Genomic DNA, 24032 nt, shown 5'->3' on the forward strand with positions numbered 1-24032 from the left:
CAGCTCCATGCCCTCAAGGACAAGCCAGCAGTAAGAGTGAGAATGGATGTTCAGTGGGCGTATGCACGTGGGTATATAAGACAGACACATCCTCACTCACACAAACACAAATGGCAGCAATAGTCTTATCCCTCTCCAGCTGACTGGGAGAGGACGGGGTCATTGTTGGGCTCTCTCTCATGCCCTTATTTCTCCATGCCCCTTTGCTGCCATAACATGAGCATCTATATCATGAGCTCATTTCTTTCTGTTTCTTATCTGTTCTAAATAGTGAAGTGGGTAATTCAATTCAATGAGGCCATACTCTTGCTTCTTCTTTTTTTTTTTTTTTTTTTTTGCCTTTTACACACACAGCTAACAGAGCTAAGGAGCTAAATGCTGCTAATAGAGTTACTTAAAGCTAGATGCCAGTCTGTGCCATCAGATCAGGTCTAGAGGTACAGACATGCACGTGAGATCCCTTTTAAAGCAATTTCAGATCTTTACACAGTATGTACCTATGTCTGAACTCATCAGTCAAACTGAACTTCGAGAAACCCATCTGACCAAGCTTTACATATCTGGCAAGCACTGACCTCCAAACTCCTTATTAAGACTCCCATTATATTCAGTAGAGACACTGTCAATAATGTCAATTGAGATAAGAGTCCTACGCTTCAGATTAAAAAGACTGACAGCTACTTAACGCATGAGATTGCATCGTATACTATAAAGGGAGCCTCAAATGTCAGGCTCAGAGCTAGAGACCTACACCTCACATGCCAAGGTGAAGGATGTGCATACATTACCCATGGAGTGTCTTATCTTTCTTCACTTACTATAGGAGCCTAGTTGCCTTCAGAAGTAGAAATCTATGCTGGGGAAATATTAACATGGATTCTTCCAGTACATGATTCAAAATCCCACTAGATTGATCTGCTAATGGAGGAGGACAGCAAAGCAAGACACTTCTGGGGTGATGTCCTGTCTGGATTCCCTCCTCCCAGAAAAAAATAATCTCTTTACCATCATGGCACATTTAAGAGTAGAAAATATGTTGGCAGTTAACCTGAACAGTGTAATAAAAAAGTGTCAAAACCATCATTGTTTCACTGATGTGTGGTTTGCTTATTCATGTTTCACACAGAATGATTTTCTGTCTCACCACGGAGAAGGTTGAACCATGTGAAATACTGAATTTCTTCTGTTTCCTTGAGATGCTGAGATCTGAAGGCAACCAGCAAGCCCTTCAGAGATGAAGTCCTTAACAGATTTAACTACACCATGAGGACATTAAGTGATCTAAGCTATATATCCGCACTGTATGAGATCACACAACATCAAAACTTTGATAGATGCCTCTGCTATGTGCTCATCCTTAAGGAGCAATGACCCGAACATTAGCATGTCTAGTAAATTGTTCTAATGTGTGGTGAAAGGGGTCTAATGGATACAGTAATTGATTGTTTGATGGATAGCTGGGGAGTCCTTTGATTATGAGTTTTTGCTACGGTCCAAGACATTTTCATTCTCCAGTTAACCCAGAGCTGATTGCTCTCATGAATTATCTTCTTCTCTGCCTGCAAATATCATTCTCTTAATAAATATTTCATTAGAAACAAACTGGTGGTTGAGAGAGAGGAGAAAGCAGTTGCTCAATACTGTGTCTTTTGAAGACATTATAGAGTGCAGAGAACGGTTGCAGAGATTATTCATGAAATGTACTCAGGTCAGACAAGAGGTCTTCGATTCTTCAGGATTTAGAGCTCAGAACAATGCAAGAGTCAGGAAGAAGCCTGAAGGTCAATTTAAATCAGTTGAGACCCAATATGGCCCAAGAAGGACATACTGAAGCAGGGAAGCAGCTATTTTAAAGCTTCCTTCCTCACAAAATCCACCTTCTTCTCTCTCAAGATCCACAATGAGCTTTCATGTTACAAAGGAGAGGCCCTGACTGACAAAAATATATATGTATCAGCAAGAAAACAGACTTATAATTTCTGGGACCTAATGACTGAGGGCTAAATTTTAATGCTAGTGAGGTTTATGGCAAAATTCTCATGGGTAACAGTTAGTATTTTATTAGTATTTTTTCTTAGCATGAGAAGTCCTTCAATACTGTTTACCACCTCTATTTAGCTTTAGTAGGCTTAAATATTTGTTTTAAACATGTGGACAGAAGGTGATAGTTCTGCTTCAGCATGCTCCTATTCATCATGATAATACAATTGTACTTTTGAGTCACAAAGGTTGCTATTCTTCTCTCCAAAAATACTACCATGTAGAAGAATCAATGGAAAATGGAGTATGTTTTGTCATTCACTCTTAGTCCCTGTTCAACCCTATTTCATTTCCATTCCATGTAGGTTTTCAGTTTATAAGGCCCACAGTGGCATGTTCAGCTCTTTAAAAACATCAGTCTATTAGATGGTGAGAAACCTGAAGAAGGGACTTCATTGTCACATTTAGCTAATGTGTTGGGAGGATTCGCACTGGCATCTGAAATGAAACAGAAGAGGAAAAAAATCCCTAAATGAGTATGTATTAAGACATAAAAATCATCCGCAATTGAGGACTGTAGGCTTTCTTCAAACTTCCTAATACAAAAGACAATGATGTAGGCAGAAAATGCTTTTATCTTCCACAGGCTCAGAAGAAGAGAGGAATTTTATAAACTAAAGCATCAGTCAGAAGCAGTTTGCTACTACACAGAAAGGAGTCACTACACAAGCTGATCTCCATTTGCTTCGCAGCCACACACTTAATATGTTGAGAACTGCCGCACTTGTAAAATCTGCTTTCGTTGAAAAAATTCTTGATGAGCAAAATACATAATGTTCGCTATTACTCTCTGCCCTGCAAGCATTCCCTGGGTTTTGAGATACTCTTATCTTGTTTTCCTAGCTGTTCCTTGAGCGTATTTATACTGTATGTCTCAGAATAGGTTTCATTATGTCAATAAGTGCAATTTAAACATTATTAGCATGGTTACAGTAGAAATGCAACTGATCGTATCACATGCTATAGAAAGGGGGACATGTCAGGGAATTGGCTTCAGTGCCCTTTGCTCTTAATTTTTTTGCAAAACTTTCACAGAGGGGAATGGTATGAATAGGAGATGGGGGACGAGGAGAGGCCGTGAGACAACTAAAAAGTGAGGATTGAGTGAAACACGGAATATCCCAAACTGGAAGGCACACACAAGGATCATACAATCCAACTCCTGGCTCCTATGTAGGACCACTCAAATTTCAAAGCCTACTTCTGAGAGCTTTGTCCAAATGTTCTTTCCACTCAGCAGATTAGGGCTGTACTGGATCCCCTTCGGGAGCCTGTTTCCATGCCCACCACTCTCTGGTGAAGAACCTTTTCCTAATATCTAAGGAAACAGAATCTGCTCAGAAAGGTGGAGGATGGGACAAAGAGCTTCGAAAATGTAGAACCGAATTCAAAGAATGTCAAAGGCAGATACAGGATGTTTCAAAAATGTAGGAGTCTCATACTCAGGTAAAATAGGTTCTGTTGTTGTTATTCAGTTACCAAGCCAATTACTGGAGACTGAAGTCCACACTGCTTCACCAGCAAATCCCATTTACAGACAAGACAGTATCTTCTCACTTCTAATAATAACCTTTCTGCATTCTGGAAAGAAAACTACCTTAGCACAGGTGACTTCCAGTAATAGAGAAGAAAAAAAAAGAGAGAAAAAGAAAATTACCAGAAAAATCTTCTTTCCAGGTAAACAATAAACTTTCTGCTGATTTCAGTTTAGACCAAGTGAGGAAATTCTTAGCACAGTTAATGTTGAACATATATTTCCCACACCAAGTTGTGGAAGCTAAGTCCATAATATTACTGTGTAATTTATCAAAATCATTAGGTTGCACACCAACTTCCTTCATGCAAAGCACTCTATGGACCTTTTCTGTTCAAGTTCTTCCTTTTCCTTCCACCATCCATGCTTCCACATCTGCTACTGCTCAGCTCAAACACAGCTCTGCTAATTCACCAAAGCCACCATCCATACTTTTTAAACTTCTTTCTGGGTCTCCTTTGGCAAATGGAAGGGCGTGAATCTGATGCTGACTTAGAGATAAGCCCTTGGGATATGTCCTAAGCCAGTCTCTCAAGGATATTGACATGGGTGTTAAGTTTTTTAGGATACTACATTTTCCCAGAGTTCACCAAAGTTTTACAATGCTCAGAGAATGTGGTACCACCCAACAATCCAATATGTTTTCCAAGAGAAGTCCCCATCAAGTGTCATCTTTCATGACTGCATCCTGCTAATGAAGACATGCTTACCGCATTGGAGTGGCAATGGTGGGATTCTTCTCTTCCAGTCTCACCCCAGAATGTAGTGGCAGGGCCCAGACCAGCGCTCCTCACAGTATATCAACTATATTCTCCAAAAGGAATTTAAGGACTTCCACCCCAACTTGCTCTAACTATGCCTCATAGGTCTCATGAGTAATGTACCTACATAAGGAGATGTACCAATTGTGCAGGAACACAAATTTTGACTGAACAAGTGATGAATAAAATGCAGAGCAACATCTTCAGTATTTTGGGCAAAGAATATATAATCATTCAGTGGTGTTTGCGAAACATGTCAGGCTCTGACAGGAAGAAGGGTTATAAATAAATGTGAGGTAGATATTTAATAATGCTATTTCATATCCATGCAATAATGAACTTTAATTATTTCTTTGGGTTTCTTTCTTCTTTTACTGTAGCAGATGAGTCAAGCCCAGATGTGTAATGAAACTGATACTGGCATCACAGCATTTTCTTTAAAGGTGGCTGAAAGAGCTTTACAGATCAGCTGCCAAATCATTTCTTCTCCTGTGGGGTTTCCTTCATGCTTCTCACCCAGAATTTAATTCCTCCACACATAGTATGAGTGAATCACAGTGCAAGGAATTTTCCTGATGGAAAAGATTTTGCAGACAAGTGGTCCTCTCTCACTGCTTGTCCTGCAATGAAGCCAAAGTAATCTCTGCCGTACTCAGAGGAGTTAGCTGCCAAGAAGAACCATTTGGCAGGGTATGTAAGGAAGTTAATGTATATCTTTCCATTCAGAACATATGAAAGCAAATTTACAGCTTATCAGTAACGTTAGGATCAAATATTTGTGCTGGGGAACAAGGAGATTGACTTGTTTCCTGCTAGGTTCCTGGGAATTATCAGAGGATATCAGAAAAGAATTCAGAGCTGCTAAATTCAGAGCTGCTGGATAAATACATTCATTCATTGACTCTTCAGTAGAAATTTTCAAGGGAATGCATAGAACAATGCTAACATCACTCCTTCTGCAAAATCCCTTCCTGTCAATGCCTATTGTCATTAAATGAATTTTATGAAGTCATAAGAGATGGCCCTTACTACAATACTTTTACCCCCTCTTCCTTCTTTCCAACGCTGTAGGCAGGGCTAATGGCAACACAACCCTACTGAAAACAAAATGATATGTTCCTCAAATACCCATGCCATGAAGATGCCATAGCCCAATTCCTCTACTCTTACAAACAGAACTTCTGAAACTCACCAAGGGACTTCCCAGAAGTACTTAACCTAACTTGTCATGTCTGCTCCCAATCCCATAGCTAGCACTCTAAACAGAGTGTTAAACAGTGTTTAAAAAATCCCATGAAACATGAAAATTCTTCATGCTCGTTACAAGTCCAAAGTATCCACCTCCAGACACACCAATCTCCATTTCAGAGAATCACAGAATTGAGTAGGAAGGGACCTTTAAATGTCATCTAGCCCAACTCCCCTGCAATGAACAGGGACACCTACAGCTTGATCAGGTTGCTCCTTTTAAGCATCTTGGGAAAAATAAACAATTATAGCAGAACAAAACAAAGCAAAGCAAAATAAAAACAAAGTGGATAACCCAAGGCACAGGAAAATCTGAGAACAAACACTTTAGGTTTGAACAGTGATTAAGCCCAATCTTCTGGGCGTGGTATAAACTGCTGCATGATCTAATCTCTCCTCTGACTTCTCAATAAAAGGAGATGGATTCTTACCCCTATAGAATTGAACTTTCAAAATTGGCAGGAGAGAACCAACAGGACCAAAGGGTGACTGAAGGGATTCTTTACGAACTTTGGCCTCTACACCTGGCCAACACATGGAAGCTTGGAATCATAGAATCATAGAAGCATAGAATCACAGAATCATAGAATCATAGAATGGCCTGGGTTGAAAAGGACCACAATGATCATCCAGTTTCAACCCCCTGCTATGTACAGGGTCGCCAACTACCAGACCAGGCTGCCCAGAGCCACATTCAGCCTGGCCTTGAATGCCTCCAGGGATGGGGCAACCACAACCTCCTTGGAAGATATACTGGAGAAAAAGATTTTATAGTGATGGATACCATCAAGGATAAAAAAAAAAAAAAAAAAAAGGCATCTCAAAGGAAGAAAGGTTAGTGTAGGACAAGAACACAAATTTTTAAATAAAGAAAAATGTGGTTCCCTGTTAAAAAATAATAATAAAATAAATAATAAAAAGAGATCCTCTCTGCCTTCTTGCATATTACAGCATCCTTCCCTTTACTTGTCTCCAAACCCCCTCTCCTGTCCATCCTTTCTCTCAGAGTAAGCCTGCCTGGCAGGTGTCCAGAACACAACCACCACCATGAGCCCTATTTGGTATCATCTTTGGCTTGTATGCACACAGATGAGCTGAGCTTTCTTGTTAATTCAAATTATTTGGAACCTGTTAAATTTGTAGATTAGCACACCTCCATTCTGCACCCACTGACATGTTACCATGCCTCCCTCTCTCCTCTTAATTCAATAAGCACTCATGGCTCCTAATGCACTCCACCTCCATGCAGATTTTACCTCGTCTCAATGATGCTAAGCAACAACAGTGATGGTTCATCAAGCCTTCTCCACCACCGCACTCATCAAACAGCACTATCAAACAAGGCTCCTGTATTTAATTAAGCAAATCCTGTGCCAGCAGATGGCACTCTAGAATGTGCAGCATCTGCAGCTTCACTTGTCCAATCTCCACCAAATCCTGGAAAAGGCTTTTTCTATGCCCAGTTCATCACTGACCACGTATGAATCTGTTCTTATAGACTTGAAGAATATCATGAGTTGGAAGAAACCCACGGGAATTACTGAGTCCAACTCATAAGACTCTGATCCACCACATGCATATAAATAAAAATCATCAGAAACTTATTTTTTCCCCGCTGGAGATACTGTATTTGAAGGACTCATATGGGAAAACACAACCCTCCCTGCTCTACCCTTTTGTCTTTGGTAGATGAGTCCTCCAGTTGAGCACAGTGAGACAAGAGATGTGACTTCCATCAGAAGAGGGGTGGCCAGCAGAGACAGGGAGGTGATTGTCCCCCTCTACTCTGTTCTCGTGAGGCCTCATCTGCAGTACTGTGTCCAGGTCTGGGGCCCCCAGTACAAGAAAGACAGAGAGTTGTTGGAGAGGGTCCAGAGGAGAGCCACGAAGTTGATCAGGGGACTGGAGCACCTCCCCTATGAAGACAGGCTGAGGAAGCTGGGCTTGTTCAGCCTGAAGAAAAGAAGGCTGTGGGGTGACCTCAATGCAGTCTTTCAATACCTAAAGGGAGCCTACAAACAGGAGGGGAATCAACTCTTTGAAAAGGTAGGTAACAGCAGGTCAAGGGGAAATGGTTTTACGTTGAAGGAGGGAAGATTTATGTTGGATGTCAGGGGGAAGTTCTTTACTATGAAGGTGGTGAGGTGCTGGAACAGGCTGCACAGAGAGGTTGTGGATGCTCCATCCCTGAAGGTGTTCAAGGCCCTGGGCAGCCTGGTCTAATATTAAATGGGGAAGTTGGTGGCCTTGCATGTAGCTGGGGGGTTGGAGATTCATGATCCTTAGGGTCCCTTCCAACTCTGGCCATTCTGTGATTCTATGACTGATGTCTTAGGGAACAGAGAAAATGCATTCTTTAACCAAACCCATTTGACACAAGGCTTGATCACCCACTTAATGCTCATCCTAGTAAACTGCACAGTAGCATAGCTTTAATAATGAATGAATAGGATGCTTCAACACATTACCGTGCTTTCCTGCAGATAAAGCTCGCTGTTGCGATGACAAACTGCCAGTTTGAACACCAGGGGAATCCCCTGTGCCAGTTTGGCTGCATTGCTCCCTCTGGGATTCATCCACTGTTTATAATAAGCAGGAAAAATCCCAGGGGTGATGCTAAGCAGGTACCAGCCACACAAAGTCGATTTTCTCCTAACAGTAGCAGTGATGAGCAATGCTCAAAGCTCAGTCTTTTCATTCCCATCCGTACACACACGAGCATGTCTTTGGTATTTTCAGAAGGCTTTGCCTGCAGCTCATGTTGGGACCATCTCATTTCAGAGCTGGGACAGTCCAATACAGCTGGAGAAGTCTCCTAAACTTAAGGGAATTATCTGCTACTCAAGCAACTTCGTAAATTGGAGAGAGTTATAAGGGAGAATGACTGTCTGTGTTCATCTGAACTCATTTATTTTATTTATCACACAGGCTATTGCTATCAGCTAAAAGACAGCTATCTGAAACACCATCTGCAGCACATCCCTTATCTCAAAGATGCTAGTGCACTTTATAAAGCAACTATATATAAATCCCCTCTCTGGTATACGCCCAGCTTTAGAATGGAACTCCAAAGGTATTTGAGCATCCTGGGGAATAATGAAAAGTGAAGATGAAACTCCATAATAAAACATCAGTAAGAATTTAGTTTGGCAAAATAACGCAGACAAGGGTTATAGTTTTCAGCTGGGCTGAGAACTAAATAACAGAACAAAGAACCCAAATTATAAGCCTGGTCTTGTGCTTGCAGTTAATCAGGAATAGCTGTGATGAGTTCTACTAGTCTTTTATAGCAAGCTGGATTTTGGGGCTGGAGAATCAAACAGCATTTCATAGGTGTTATGCGTTGTAGTCATGATAACAGCAGAGCCCGCTACGTAGGAGCCACGAGGGTTACACAACTTAGAATTACATGGAGGATACAACATTGGTTATTTAGACCTTGAAAAGAAAACAAATGGAGCCTTGAAAGGACACTAAGTACTGTTACTTACCTTAGTGAATCAAGGGTTAACTTATTTTCAAATATATATTTTCATTGGAAAATACTATTGCTGTTCACATTTAATCATTTGGTAAATGCAGCCATCAAAATGGGTTTAGAAGAATAAAATTTCCTTCCTTTCAATAATCCACCTCCACAGGGGGTTTGAAATGTATTAAATAACACTGCGTTCGCTTTGGAGCAAGGTGACACACTCAGTAAGGTTTCACATTCATTTCTCCAGTGACTGCGTGATCTTTGCCAGGGCAGAAGTCACTGCAGACTGCTGCAATGCAACTTCTGCAAGGTGGGGCTGAAGTGGGGAGCATGCACGAGGTTGTACAAGCAGCACAACAGCAAGGAATGACTTCCACTTGGAATGGGCAAAAACACTTGCTTACTGTTTCATCAGGTTTCTGCACAGGAAACTAATTTTTTTTTTATAAGGAGGATATATAGGGGGGAAAAAAAATCACTGAGTTAAACATTATCTGAACTGAGGCTCTGATACATGTATGTATTTTTAATATTATAATGCGACCATAGGTAGGTCCATGTGCCCTACAGACCCAGTCTATGTTGCATCAGCTCTGGAAGCTTGGTCTGCACTTGCTTTCGTCTTACACTTCTGTCAGGACAGCTGCCACGCTGCATATAAAGGCCTTGTGTACAGACAGTGACAAGGGTGAATGCTTACACTGGTCACTGTATTCAATGCAGAGAGACACATATGTATAAATATCTGCACCAATTTCTACGTCTATGCCTACACCTATGTCTACATCTACATGTACATCTACATCTACGCCTATGTGTATGTCTACATCCAAATCTAAATCTAAATCTACACATACATCTACGCCTATATCTACATCCACATCTACATCTATACAGATATGTACATCTACGTCAGCAATGCGGGCTGGGAACAGCAGCAAAGCACTTCCCAAATTGCAAAAAGCACGTAAGAAATCTGGAGCTCTCCTCAAGATCCTGGCCCAGACGATGCAACAGATGACAAAGGCTTTTCACATCATCCTCTAAAAAAACAGAGCTTGACTTTGCATGAAACACAACATCGGTATCTGCAACAACCTTGAAACTTAGAACTTGGGAAGAAAGAACAGTGCAACTACACAGGCAGTTACCACAAACAGTGGGGAAAAAGAAATATACGTTGGTATTTCTGTACAAAGAAACCCTTCCTCTGTTTTTGTCTTCTTCCCACATAAAAGCCTCTGTCCTTTCTCACTCAAAATGCTTGAAAAAGGACAAAGCAACAACAACAAGCAAAGCAACAACAAAAAAAAGCAAAACGGAAAACTCAGTTAATGAATACAAAACTCCTTTGTCAGGTGCAGACATAGGCAGCTGCAGTTTTTAGCTAAATCAGCAGATGCTGGCAAGCAACACGGGCTTATGCCATGACAGCAGCTTGATAGCAGATCACTAAGGAAAATCCACAGTGCTGAAGTTGTTTGGGCAATTAAGGAAATGGGAGCTTGGGGGGGATTTGGTCTTTTCTTATTTTCCTCTTTTTACAACTTAAGGGGCTATGTGCTATTGAAAAACCAGTTTTCTGCAAATACTCTCTTTTTAGTGGGATTTGAAGGTGTTGTTATTCCTTTTTTACATACAGTACTGAGCATTCCCACTGCTCTACCAAACACTGGTATACCTGAAAATAAGCAAGGCGAATACTTTCCCAGGGGCTGCTGTGCAATGTTCATTCATTCCAAGAAAGGAGGGAGGAGTCTTCATTTTAACTCTTGCAGTTACAAGGTGTTGCATTCCTGACACACCAGAAAAGGAGTTTACGGGCTAGTTAGTTGAGTACTATCCCTATGAAGCCCATTGGCACCACTACAAAGTGCCCACTGGCACTAGGAATACAGAGGGCACATAAAAAGCAATTGGTTTTAATATATTTCAGACCACTTATCGCATTCTTATATCGGAATCCATTTCCCTGAACCCATATAGGCAGGACCGAAAATATATATAATACAGATATATACATAGTCTTAGAAAATATGTTTTATGAACTGGAAACATCCAAGGAAAGGCTGGACGGGGCTCTAAGGAACCTGATGTAGATGTAGGTGTCATTGTTTATTGCAGGGGAGTTCTATTAGATGAGCTTTAAGGGACCCTTCCAACTCTAATGATTCTGTGATTGCCTTAAAAAAACAACCAAAACAAAAAACAAAACAAATAAAAAAAACCCCACACATAAATAAAGTCAAGTAAAAACAGTCAAGTGATTTTAACTGCTCCTTATTGACAACCCTAGGAACAGAGTAGCAGGCTGATGAGAATATGGCTTTTAATGGATGCACACACTTTTAAAACAAAGTTGATGCTTCTGAAATAACACCTTTTACAGAAGTAGCTGCATACACAGTGACCTTGAAAAGACACAAGAACTGCTACCACACGTGGAAAATACATTATCACCAAAGCTCAGGCTTGATTACCTAAGATAGACCAGCCAGACTGGAACATTAGGATCTGGGATGAGTGCTAAGATAAGATTTTAGAGTCAATAAAATAAATGAGTAAATAAAAAGCTCCATTTGTTGAGGTGAAAGCCTTACTTTGATTGTGCAAAATTCAATTTTGCATTTCAGAAATATACACTCCACAACCTCTCCCCAAAGCAGATGCCAGCTTCAGACTGAGCTTTGGACTTCCAGCACAAAGAGGACCTACTGCATTAAGAAGTCATTGTTAATTATCATACAAAACAGCCTGCTGGCATTTGCTTCTCCTGTGAGATCCTCAGGGTGGCACAATCCAATAGCCGAGTTTATACAGCATCTACCATGATAAGGACCCTGTAAAAATAGCAGCCCAAGTAACTGCAGTCATTACAAACACACACACACACATACACATATGCAGTTTATGCAGATATTATTGCCAAGAAATTATTCTCCCATAAACACAAGGATTGGATCTTGCTGTCCCAAAATGAGAATTTTACTCTAACCACATAAAAAGAACAACTTCATAAACACAGGAAGAAAGAGAAAGGATGCTTCCTGGGAGAAGGAAGTCCATTTAAAGCATGAATAAATTGAGGCAGTTAGGAGAAAGAAGCTTGTAATGCAAATAGAGGTTTATTACCCATTTTTTTTTCTGCTTCTAAGAAACACAGGGTCAAGTAGGCTTACGGAATAAAAGACAAAGGCATCTCTTTTGGCAAGTGTCATGCCCCAGAGCAGTAATTATCTCCCTCTTCCCGTGAGTGACAGGAAATGAAGAGGGGTGCCATTACATTATGAGAATTACTGTAATTTTGATTTCTAAAAATTGCCAGGAAAGTTTCCTCTTAAAATAAATAAATAAAAACAGATTTTTGATGTGGTCTCAGTTTTAAACTCATTCCTCAGCTAAGACAGAGCTTTGCTTCCTTTCTCCCTGTTAACAGGTTGCCCAAGGAGGTTGTGGTTGCCCCATCCCTGGAGGCATTCAAGGCCAGGCTGGATGTGGCTCTGGGCAGCCTGGTCTAGTGGTTGGCGACCCTGCACATAGCAGGGGTTTGAAACTCGATGATCATTGTGGTCCTTTTCAACCCAGGCCATTCAGTGATTCTATGATTCTTGTGGGGAACTGGTCATGAAGTTCAAATGGTGAGAAATTCAAAGTTCTTCGTTAAATGAGAATGTAAACAGCTATAGGGGGTCATTTAAGATCTACAAAAGATTGAGGTTGCCTGAAGACATGTCGCTGGTGCAATAATAATGGAAAGCACGGGTTATCCCAGCTAGGTACTGCCAGAGAAAGGTACTTAGGAGCCCAAGTTTTTCAGTATAGTCTGATGTTTGACTAAATATCACTTGAACTTAGAATCACAGAATTGTAGGGGTTGGAAGGGACCTCCAGAGATCATCGAGTCCAACCTCCCTGCCAAAGCAGGTTCCCTACAGCAGGTCGCACAGGTAGGCATCCAGGCAGGTCTTGAACATCTCCAGAGAAGGAGACTCCACCACCTCCCTGGGCAGCCTGTCCCAGTGCTCCATCACCCTCACAATCATCAAGGTTAGAAAACATCACTAGGATCATCAAGTCCAACCTTCATCCTATTACCACTACACCTACTAAACCATGCCCCTAAACTTGTTTCAACCACAGACATAGTAACACATTCCTCTTTCAATGGGAAGGGGATGATGTGAAATGAAAAGTAATTAAGAAATAATTAAAAAGAAAGATTCCTTTAACCGCCTATGGATTTTCTGCCGGCTATCGTTTATTACTTCAATATTATGGATAATCTGTTCTGTGCTATTAGAACATTATCACAATTTATTACCCCAGCTGTTGCCCTGTGGGATGTACTCATCCCAAGAGGATATGCAGCTGCCCAACCTCGTCTACATCTGACTGTGATGCCCTGGGCTCTTCATTACTGCTTGGGGGTCAGATGCAAAAAACACCCCCTTTGTCTCCAGAGGACTCTTTGTATGGAAACAGGAATGGATGCTTTGCATGTAAGTGTATCTATACAGTGGGACAAAGTGGAGTAGGGCTCCACAATCCTTATGGGTCCTTTCCAACTTGTGATTGTCTATGATTCTATGATTCAAGACATGTTACACAGGCAGGAACTGGAGGCAATCATCCCAGAGTCGGTATATCACCAAATACACCACTAACTCTGCTGCATGCCACATCAGCATTTCTCACACATGCACAGAGAAACAGAATTGCTGCTTTTCAGGATTACTCTGTGCGCTCTCTTAATGAGACATCTGAGGTCTCATTCTGGCCACCTGGTAAATATTTAAAACCGCTTTAATACATTCAAGGGAAAGAGATTTTTTCAATTATTTACCACAACTCATTTTCAACAACGATCACTTAGCATTGCAAAAATTTGTGTCTTTCAATACGTAACCCAGCTACAGAACTACATTGATCGGTCTACACACAAATACATTCATACCAACATATATTTGATTAAGAGTTTGTACAACGTCAGGCTTCAAGGAATTTTGGATCAATGCCTTTACTTTGCTGTTATAAATAAGTAAACTCAATTAAACATTTCTTACAGCAAATCACAATGGGCAGGAGAATCATTCTGCAGCTCCTCTTTCCAATTTTTACCTATTACATGGATTTCGGAAACTAATTACTCTCTAAAGGGAACTTACTAGAGTTTGTGTTACCAAACACATCTCTCCCATCCACCAATCGAAGAGAGGAACTACATGAATGCGTTGAAAAAACAAGTGCCCTTCAATTCTCTCATAATTTGCTATAATAAATGCAGCATGCAGAAAGTAAAACAAAAGACCTGCAGGTAAGCAGTATTTGAATTCATACTGGATCTGCACCAAAGTCAAGAAGTTGACTGTACAGTCTCACCAGACCTATAAATCAGGTGCCCTGAACATACATAGTATTTTGCATTACTTTATAAGGTGTTAGCTTTAATGGTGCAATATATGCACATGGTGGTCAGGTTACAGCTGCTGTGGGAACTATAATTTTGCATGGTCTGACCAATCTGCAGCAGAAAAATACTAATAAGTAAAACAGTCACAGCACTGCATTCCCTTCAGCATGTTTCATACATCCAATTTCACTCCTGTATTTGAAGGAGCAAGAAAATAAGATTCAAATAAAACTGCAGTTGTATAAGAACCAGCTGAAATGGATGAGAATTATCCATCAGCTTTTTCAAGCAGTTTGCATGAAACCTCATGACTCCAAGCTAAGCAAGTGTAACTGCATGAAAATGGATGTGCTCTCAGGCACGGTACATGCACAAACCATACTGTGAGAGTGTCCGTGCCCAGCAGACATGAACGAGTGCATAAGCTCACCTCTGAGTCAGAAGCATCTCATCAAGGAGATATTACAACATACTTTATCATAATGCACCAAAGCCAAACGCAGGCATTCTCCTGCAAGTGACAGGTACAAGGAAAACCAATCTGCAGCTGAGCAAGTTTAACACATCTACTAATGCTGCCTGACTGACATCAAGTTCTTAGTAATACAGTCAGTCTCCTAACCAGGAGGATTACCACCTATTTTCATGAAAAGACTTTGTTCTACTCTTTCTCCAGCCTTCCTTTACTTTCAATCCCACCATTATCTGCCTCCAGGATTTGTACTCAATATATATATATACTCAATATATATATACTAAATATACTATATATACTAAATATATATATATACTCAATATATATATATATATATATGTTTCCCCTCTGTTAATACTCTGCTCACTCCCACAGAAGGCTTTTTTTGGAGTCATCAACCATTATCAATATATCAAAAAAGCTGACTGCATTCAGATTTACTCCCGGTGCATGGATGGACAACAGCTATATAAAAATTAGTCCATCCAGTGAGCACTGGTTAACTGTTGTCAGTGCCCACCATCATGTGGCACAGGCATGGCCCCATGCAACCATGTGGTAATCTTGGTGAGACTAGAGCTGTTCCCACCCTTGCTACCCCCACCCCACTGACAGATTGTAGTCTAATGAAGGTGGTCAAAAGCACAAGAAGCACTTTGATATGCATGACAAGAAAACAAACTGCTGTTAAGTTACTGAAAACAAAGCCCCTTCTCTTTGAGCTTAACCATCAAAATCAATGCCTGTTTGACATTCATGGGATCTGACCACAATTCAATCTCATGTCCAGTACTCATCATCAATTAGTGGATTAAAATAAGGCATAACATTTCTATAAACACACAGCTGAAAATCAACAAATCCGCAAGTGCCATTGGAAATGCCTGACAAGGCTACAGGAATACATTAGCACTTTGGCACACAGAGGCCTTAGTTTATTTGGCACTAACAACTAAAAGCTAGCAAGTGATAACAAGGTTTGATGTAAACCACAACTGAGTCATGGAATCACAGATTCACAGAACTGTTTGAGTTGGATGAGACCTTTAAAAGTCATCTAGTCCAACTCCCTTGCAATGAACAGAGACATGTATAGCTAGATATAGCTGCACAGAGCATGGTGTAGCCTTAAAATCTATGTAATATTAAAGCTCTGGTTCACTGTCTTGCCCTAATGGTAGGGTTCTCAGTGACATCATCATCCTTCCTTACCAAAAAGAATAACATTACAACCATTTCCTGTATACATGTTAAAGAGGACATGGAAAACCATGGGGTATGACCAAGTAGGAAATGAAGATTCATAGGGAAAGCAAGAAATCTGCTAACTGCACCTTTAAAAAAAACAAAGACAAGAGTATCAAGAAAATAAAAAATAATCTGCAAAATAAGGCAGGCAGTTCTATTTTCTGGTACCATATTATCACTTGCAAGCACCTAAAAGCTGTTCTCTGTGCAAGACCTGAAAGGCCAATTTAATATCTGCAAGAATCACACTACAGCAACCTGATTTCCTGGTATCACACCCTTCACGGAAATTCTCATGTGGAGATTTCTCATACACACACTTACACGTGTACTTTATATATATATGTATATATATATATATACAAATCAAGCGTATCCACACATAAACTTACTTACACCCTTGTTATATACACAGACATACATACATATTTTATCATATATGTGCATGCATACCTGCACATATGAATCAAAACACATGCTTAGATTATAGTGCACTCTCAGTACATCTACTGTTTGTTCATTGACAAGCATCCTAGTATATGTAAAAAGCAGGAAAAAGGGTTGTATTTTTGTACGCATACAATTGCTAACCACAGTGTAATGTAGGCGAAGAACACAGGATTCGTGATCTCTCTTAAAATCAAGCACAGAGCTCTGATAAAAACCATCTCACCTACTTCTTGCACTTGGGGTGGGATTTCACTTAGCCTAGAAGACCAGCTTCCAGGGAAGAGTGTACAGAACTGCTCTTTGATAAACTACAGAACAGATAAAACCCTCAGAAAGAAGAATAGTCCCATGGGAACAGAAGAGAATAATTAAACAGGTCTTACATGTCTCTTCTTCCTCAGTGCTGTATCTTCCGCCTCCAAAGATGTCATACACTATTATTTGAAAACCACATCACTGGCTTCAGTGTAGGTCTTGGCGGAGGAACATGCTCCTCAGCATCATTAGTGGGATAGAAAATAGCACTTTCTTAGCAACTGTTACAGACACAGACAAACATGAACTTACTTGTTTGCTACTTCTCTGCCCAGTAGGAAGCAAAGCTTTGGATTTCTCTGCTATTTTCTGTAAAAAGGAAGAAGAAAAAAAGTGAAGGAAAATGGTTGAGAAAACACAATCCAAATACATAGGGAGGAAGTCATAGGGAATTATTTCTTCTACTACTTAAGGAATAAGACAAAGAGAAAAATCTTACTATTTAGAAAAGAAAGGGAGTATAGCCACATGGAAAAGTTTTGGTCCTGCAGAATTAAAAGTCTTCAAAGCTTCCAGAATGACAAGGTTATCAGAACTGAAACGTGTATTTAAGAAATGACAGCTAGGATGTAGATAAGTAGCAATTTACCACTCAGATTGGTTTCCTGACGCAACTGGGCATTCACAAAATGCAGAGGCTAATTTTGTCTCTTCTGAATTGATGACAGTTAAAAAAAAAAAAATGCAGACACACAATTCAGATGGATTGTACTCGTGAACACTAAAAAAGTACAAAAAAGGTGTGTATATATGAGGCTGGAACCCTTTACCTGAATCCTTTCAACTTCTCATTTAATGGGATAAAGACATTTCATTTAAAGCCCCCACACTTGTGTTTATGAATAGGGCAGAAAAAGAGTTAATAGTTGTAGAGATAGTGAAATGATATTATAGTATATACATGCTGTTGAAGAGCAATTTTAGGCACTTATTATAATTTTTTTTAAACCATATCCAGCAAGTATTGGAGAATCAATCAGAGCAGAATGGTTATAATAAGAGAAATTGTTTCCAGCCAAATTTCTTCATACCAGTATAATTCCAGTATATTCTTCCCAGGTGTTGCAGGCATGGAGTATTGCACTAGAGTAGTATGCACTAGAGTATTATGCACTAGAGTAGTATGAGAGATCATGTAGGTTATATTTCTAGAGAATTCAATTAATCCAGATATATGTTCAAATTTGTTATATGCAGGTAGCAGCAGAGGAGAGAGAAGTGTTTTGAGGATGGTAAATTTAAATTGTTACTACAGTGTTTAAAAGCAAAGCAAATCTGCAGAGTGTCCCTAGGGTAAAGTGGAAGAGCAAGATGCAAACGGAAGATCTAGAGTTCAGCATTTGTTTGTTTTATTAAACAGCTTGATCTCCCTGACAGGTCCAACCCACAGGATGTGTTTGGAAACCTTCTGCCAGAGACATAGAGAACAGCAGAGCCATACAGGGGGCTAACAATTAAGGTGAATAGCAGTGTTGCCTGTACATTGTTTGCAACAGAGGTGGAGGGGACATTGTTCATTTACTTCTTGCTCTCCCACTGAGTGGAGAAACACAAAAAAATTGTAATGGCTAAGACAGGGCTACCACTGAATGTCCATCACATAAACAAAGGCACAGTTTTGTTTTTTTCCTCTTCTGTTGTTCTGTCATTGTTGCTCAGCATAGAATTATAAAACCACAGATTATCCCAAGCCAGAAGGAACCCAAGTCCAACTCCTGGCTCCATAGAGAACCACGTAAAATCCAAACTCTGTGTCTGAGAGTGGTGTCCTCAGACTCCAGCAGCTCAGGGCTGTGCCCACTGCTATGGGGAGCTTGATGTTCCATGCATACCAACCTCTGGTGCAGAACCATTTCCTAACACCCACCTGGCCCTCCCTTGGCACAGCTTCCTCATGAGGAACCTGTAGGCCACCATGAGAGCTCTCCTTAGACTCTTCTGCTCTGGGCTGAACAAAGAAAGGGACTCAGCTGCTCCTCATCTATCTTGCCCTCCAGATCCTTCCCCATCTTCATAGCCCTCTTTCAGATGCTTTAGAGTTGGAAGGGACCTTCAAAGGTCATCCAGTCTAACTCCCCTGCAATGAAGAGGGACAGCTGTAGAGATGAGACGAGCTGTACAGAGATGTTCCATGCTCCTAGCAGTTGTGTTAGCTCCCACTTATTGTGTTCCCAAATACACACTCTGAAAGGTAAAAACAAGAGAGCCCCTCACCTTCTGCACAGCTCCGTATCTTTGGATAGCATCAGACAGCTGGTTCTTCAGCCTATCCAGCTGAAGTCGTTCTTGCTGTGTTGGGAGAACAAAGATCTGGTTAGCAAGAGCTAATTCAAGTAGTTGACTCTTTCTTGGGGGTCTGGGGAAGCACAAAGAGCTGAGAAGGGACAGCACTAGGACAGCTGATCTAAACTGGCCAAATGGATATTCCATACCATATGATCATGTGAAGAAACTGTAAATTCATGGGTTTTGGCTAGGGGCCAGCATTGCTCAATGACTGACTGGGCACTGGTTGATGGGTGAGGAGCAATTGCTTTCTGCAACACTTGTTTTGTAAATATAAATATACATACACATAAACACATTATATGAATATATACTATTACCATTACTGTTATTTCTTACTTTTCTGTCTTAGTAAATTGGTCTTATCTCAACCCACGAATTCTCTTTTTTTTTTTCTTCTGATTCTCTCCCCAGTCCCTCTGGGAGAAAGGAAGCAAGCGAAAGGCCATGTGGTGCTGAGCTGCTTTCAGGGTTAAACCACAACATTCAGACAACTGCTTAAGAATATGAAAGTATTTTATAAAGGATAGGATAAACAGCTTTAATTTTTAATGGGAGCATTTTCATACAGAAGAATATTCCCAGTCTTATAGTTCATCATCCAAAGATTTAAAACCATTTTTAGAACAGGGTAAATATCATTATTCCCACTCTACCAATAAAGGCCTATAAACTTTGTTACTTACGCAAAATACGACAAGACAGACACCCTGGAGAGCTGATCTAATGGTCCAGCACTCATTCTACAGAAACACGGAATCCAGATAGGCCTCTCCATTTAAGCCCTTTGAGATTACTTTAAAAGGAAGCCCTAAAATAACCACGTGCTATTTTACATCAATCTCCTGCCTTGCATCACACTGATCCCCTTACATCAGTATCTTTGCTCCTGAAATACTATCAATTTGCTCAGTCAGGCATCCTGACTCCAATAGCTCCAACAGCACCTGGAGCTTCAAGAGAAGTCAGAGAAACTCCCACTGTGCACTTTGCTGGCTATGCATTATAGCTGGAAAACACGGGGGGAAAAGTATATATATTTTTTTGTCCATGGCTGCAGACAAAGCAATACACAGAATAATGGTTGGGAAGGTCTGATTATAAAGCTCTAAATTAATTGAATTATTTTCAAACTGAGAAATTTTATGGGAGGAAAGTTTGAACTGCTACCAAGATCCCCAGTAGGGACTTGCCAACGCAGCAGTTGATACCCACCACAATCATTAATTCTATATAAGGGAGAAGGGCTTCAGGCTTTGTATCAAAATCTGTAGGTTTAATTACTTGAACTGCAAACTGTTGGAAAAGAAGAGTTAAAAATACTAAAAACTGTTAAACGAATTGACCAGGGAGCAGAAAAAGTTATTAGGTGATGCCAGTAGAGAGCGGCAAGTTTATTCCACATATTACTAAAATTGTTTATGTGTCAATTTCCTTCTGGTCTTAAATATTCTCCCTTTAACTTAGCAGTTTTTCTCCACGACAGTAAAGGCTGTTCTGCTGACAGCCTTTCTGCTGGACACAACACTGACTTCAAAGGCTAATACTGATGTTTTTGTATGACATTATAATTAGCTTTAACATGACCTTGCCTGATTTCCCTTTGGACCCAATTTACGTCACGAAACGGTGCCTAGATCTCTATACCTCCAAGAAGAAAACTTTTGTTTCATCAAGGTCTGATGCAATTATTTTCAGAGTGTGCAAGGAAAAAATATAGGCCTTGAAATCCACTATTAATCAAAGAAATGTGCTAATAACCATCAAGTATTACGGCTGATGCCTGCATAAGGTTGATGCTAATAAATGGAAAAGTCATTTAGGGGTGATTTGACTCTTAACTCCTTTTCTCAGGTGCTTGTTTGCAAGTGACTTAAATCTGGACTGTTAAAGGCACTTGGATAAAGGTGAAACTTCTCAACTTTCACACCTGGAGTTTGCTCCCCAGGATTCCATATGTTAAGCTGCTGCTCTTCCCTTCAGGTCAAATTCAACAGGAATGTATGGGATCTAAAAGTCTTTGAGGAAAGGTCAGAAATTATTTGATTGTCACTGGAATCAGGGAATGGGAGACACTCCTACTCCTTTGACAAAAATGTTCATGTGAGTTGAACCGACTGATGACAGAAGACCACTGTGTCCACACAACAGATGAGATCACCGTGGGGTCATCTGTAATACAAAGTTTGGCTCTGATCCAGCCATAGCCTGTAAATATCTGTCCCCACCACTGCCTTCCTTGAAAGAATGCCATATGCAAACATTGCGCTGCTCTGCTCTTTCTGGACTTCTGAGCACATTTATATATTCATCTGCAGCAAGTGCATCTACTGCACTACTGAGTATTTAATCAACTTCAAACTCACGTAGAGATGGATAATCACTGTACTTTCATCCAGATTGCATGAGACCAGTTACAAAATCCCTGCTTTCAAATTCCACATGATCCAGGTTGTGGGAGAAGAACGGATTCCGAAGCTTTTTCCAACAGAAACACAAGCCATGCTTATTGTGTAACAGTAAAGGAAGCCATAACAAGACATGGGGTTCAACAGCTTTAAAGCATTCACTACCCACTTCTCTTTTCTTTATTCCTCCCTCCACAAGCCTCAGCACTCTCTCCCAAAGCATCTTGAATGACACATACCCTGGATGAGCCTCTGACAACCTCAGACAGCTGCTTGATGGCTTTGGTGCTAGTCGTGATGGTTTTATTAGTCTCTTGCTGGGTTGCGTGCCTGCAGAAGAGGAGAGATGATGTGAAATGCAATTGAAATTAATTGCATAATGAATACTTACAGAGCTTCATCAAATTGCAGAGCAGTTGAAACAACACAACATACATTACATGAAGCCATGGTAGGACCATGCAAGTCTTGGGTCCTGAGTAGCAATAACAGATAGGGCTGCAGGAACTCCTAGCAAGGAGCTGCTCAAAACATCCCTCTCTCAACAGCACAAAGAAAATGGCTGTAGACCTACAAAGTCAATGAGGGAAGATAAAGTGGGGATCTAGCAGGTAGCCAGGCCATCACACAAGGATGGTATTGCAACAGAAATTATAAATATAAGGGTTATATAGGAAGGAGAGATGGGATGGGGAAGTTGTTCGATGGCTTGCCCAGAAAACTATGGTTGCTGGGGAGAGAAAGAGGCAGATGATTGAGCAGGACAGATTTCCTTATAATGGTGACCTCCCTGCTAATGACACAGTAGCTCCAAAGAAGCACTGTCTATGCACAGAGGAATATAAAAGCACATCTAAGAACTAAAACACACAGGCAGCAAGCCAAGAGAGTCATGATTCCCTTTTGCACCTCAAATTCCACTACAATGTCTTGTAAGCTGGTCACTGGTATCTCTGGTCAGGACAAAACAAATAGGGGAAAGTGATGTAAGTGCTGCCCATAGGGATTTAGCTCAGCCCAGTAGTTCCCAAGCTTCATAAGGTCAATAGAGTATTTTTAGCCTCTAAAATTCCCCATAGAGAACTTCAAACCATTTTTTTTTTGAGCTTCAAAACCTTTTTTTGAAGAAAGGGGCGGCTTTCAATTATGTTTCAATCAAAAAGTCAGGAAAGGCTCAAAAAAACACCTAAAGAAAATGATCTTTTTCTTCCTTAGAGGACATCTTAAGTCATAGCTGTAGTGAAAAACTCATTTGTCAGCTACTCTTTTTCAGTCAGCAGGATGCAGAGTGAATGGAAGCTCTCTGATTAAAAAAAAAAGGCTCATTAGGACCCTTCTGTCCTGAAAACCCAGGGCATATCTCAATGTTTTAGCTTCTTCCATTGGTGAGGCATTGGAACAGGCTGCTCAAGGAGGTGGTGAAGTTGCCATTGCTGAAGGTTGTCAACAAAAGGGTAGATACAGCACTGAGGGACGTGGTTAGTGGGCACGGTGGGGATAGGCTGCTGGTTGGACTAGATGATCTTAGAGGTCTTCTCACACTTTAATGATCCTATGACTCCCGCTGCTCTGACAGAACTGATGGATCTGAAAGTCTCTTTCAAGACTTTTTTCAATGTTTTCCCTCTCTCCTTTGAGGAACAAGCACAGCCCCAAGCACAGCCTTTACCTAGCACAACTTAGCTACTAATACATTGAGCCTTATCAGTAAGCACTGCGGCAGAGCAGACAGAACAAGAATTGCAACATTCACCACCACAAGCAAGTTCGGATGTTTTCATCCACAAAATCAAGTTCTTTGCACAGACAGAACAGGTGGGAAAACTTCTAGGATAAAAGTACATTGACTTTATGCATTGGACCTACCCAGTAGTCAAGGAAAAGCTTAGCATATCATGACCATGACATCTCTTAGGTATAGAACAGTAATTCAGATGTGTGTTAAGTGTTGAACATGTGCAGAGAAGGCATGGATCCTTTGGCAACACAGAGGAAAGAAAAACAATCTACTGCAAAGACAAGATTGGATCAGATAGCTAGTTTTTCTGAGCTCTGCTTAGTTAAGATAACATTTCTGCATCCATTCATCAAAATGCATTTATTTATGATCGCATGGCCCACAACACCAGCTGACTAATTACATTACCTTTAATTTGAAATAGATGAGGTCATCTCTGCCACAATCAGGTATTCCACATCACCGTCACAAGAGAGGGAGCAGGGAATTGAATCCTGCCCAATCACCTACCCTGAGGACTAAACAATTAGAGTAGTCTCTAATCTTTTAATCAAGTAAATCTTGCCACCAAGTGCATGAATTCCATAAGGAGCCATCTCAAGACAGAGCCTTTTATAATGCTAGAGTTGACGTCCAGTTAT

The 24032-nt window shown here is 40.6% G+C and overlaps 1 protein-coding gene across 6 annotated transcripts in view; it reads right to left on the reverse strand.

Annotated features, from left to right (window-relative positions):
• Positions 1 to 24032, reverse strand: part of TSNARE1 (t-SNARE domain containing 1) — a 461696-nt gene that overhangs the window by 232561 nt on the left and 205103 nt on the right. For all 6 annotated transcript variants that reach the window (XM_042870286.1, XM_042870289.1, XM_042870288.1 and 3 more), the window contains 3 exons: positions 21893 to 21983; positions 19174 to 19248; positions 17212 to 17268 (listed from right to left, as the gene is read on the reverse strand). In XM_042870286.1, the coding sequence (XP_042726220.1) occupies positions 17212 to 17268; positions 19174 to 19248; positions 21893 to 21983 (223 nt within the window). The remainder of the gene's footprint in view (positions 1 to 17211; positions 17269 to 19173; positions 19249 to 21892; positions 21984 to 24032) is intronic.

The sequence above is a fragment of the Lagopus leucura genome, unplaced genomic scaffold (genome assembly GCF_019238085.1).
Source record: "Lagopus leucura isolate 7727_CA_CO unplaced genomic scaffold, USGS_WTPT01 Super-Scaffold_100002, whole genome shotgun sequence".
Lineage (NCBI taxonomy): Eukaryota > Metazoa > Chordata > Aves > Galliformes > Phasianidae > Lagopus > Lagopus leucura.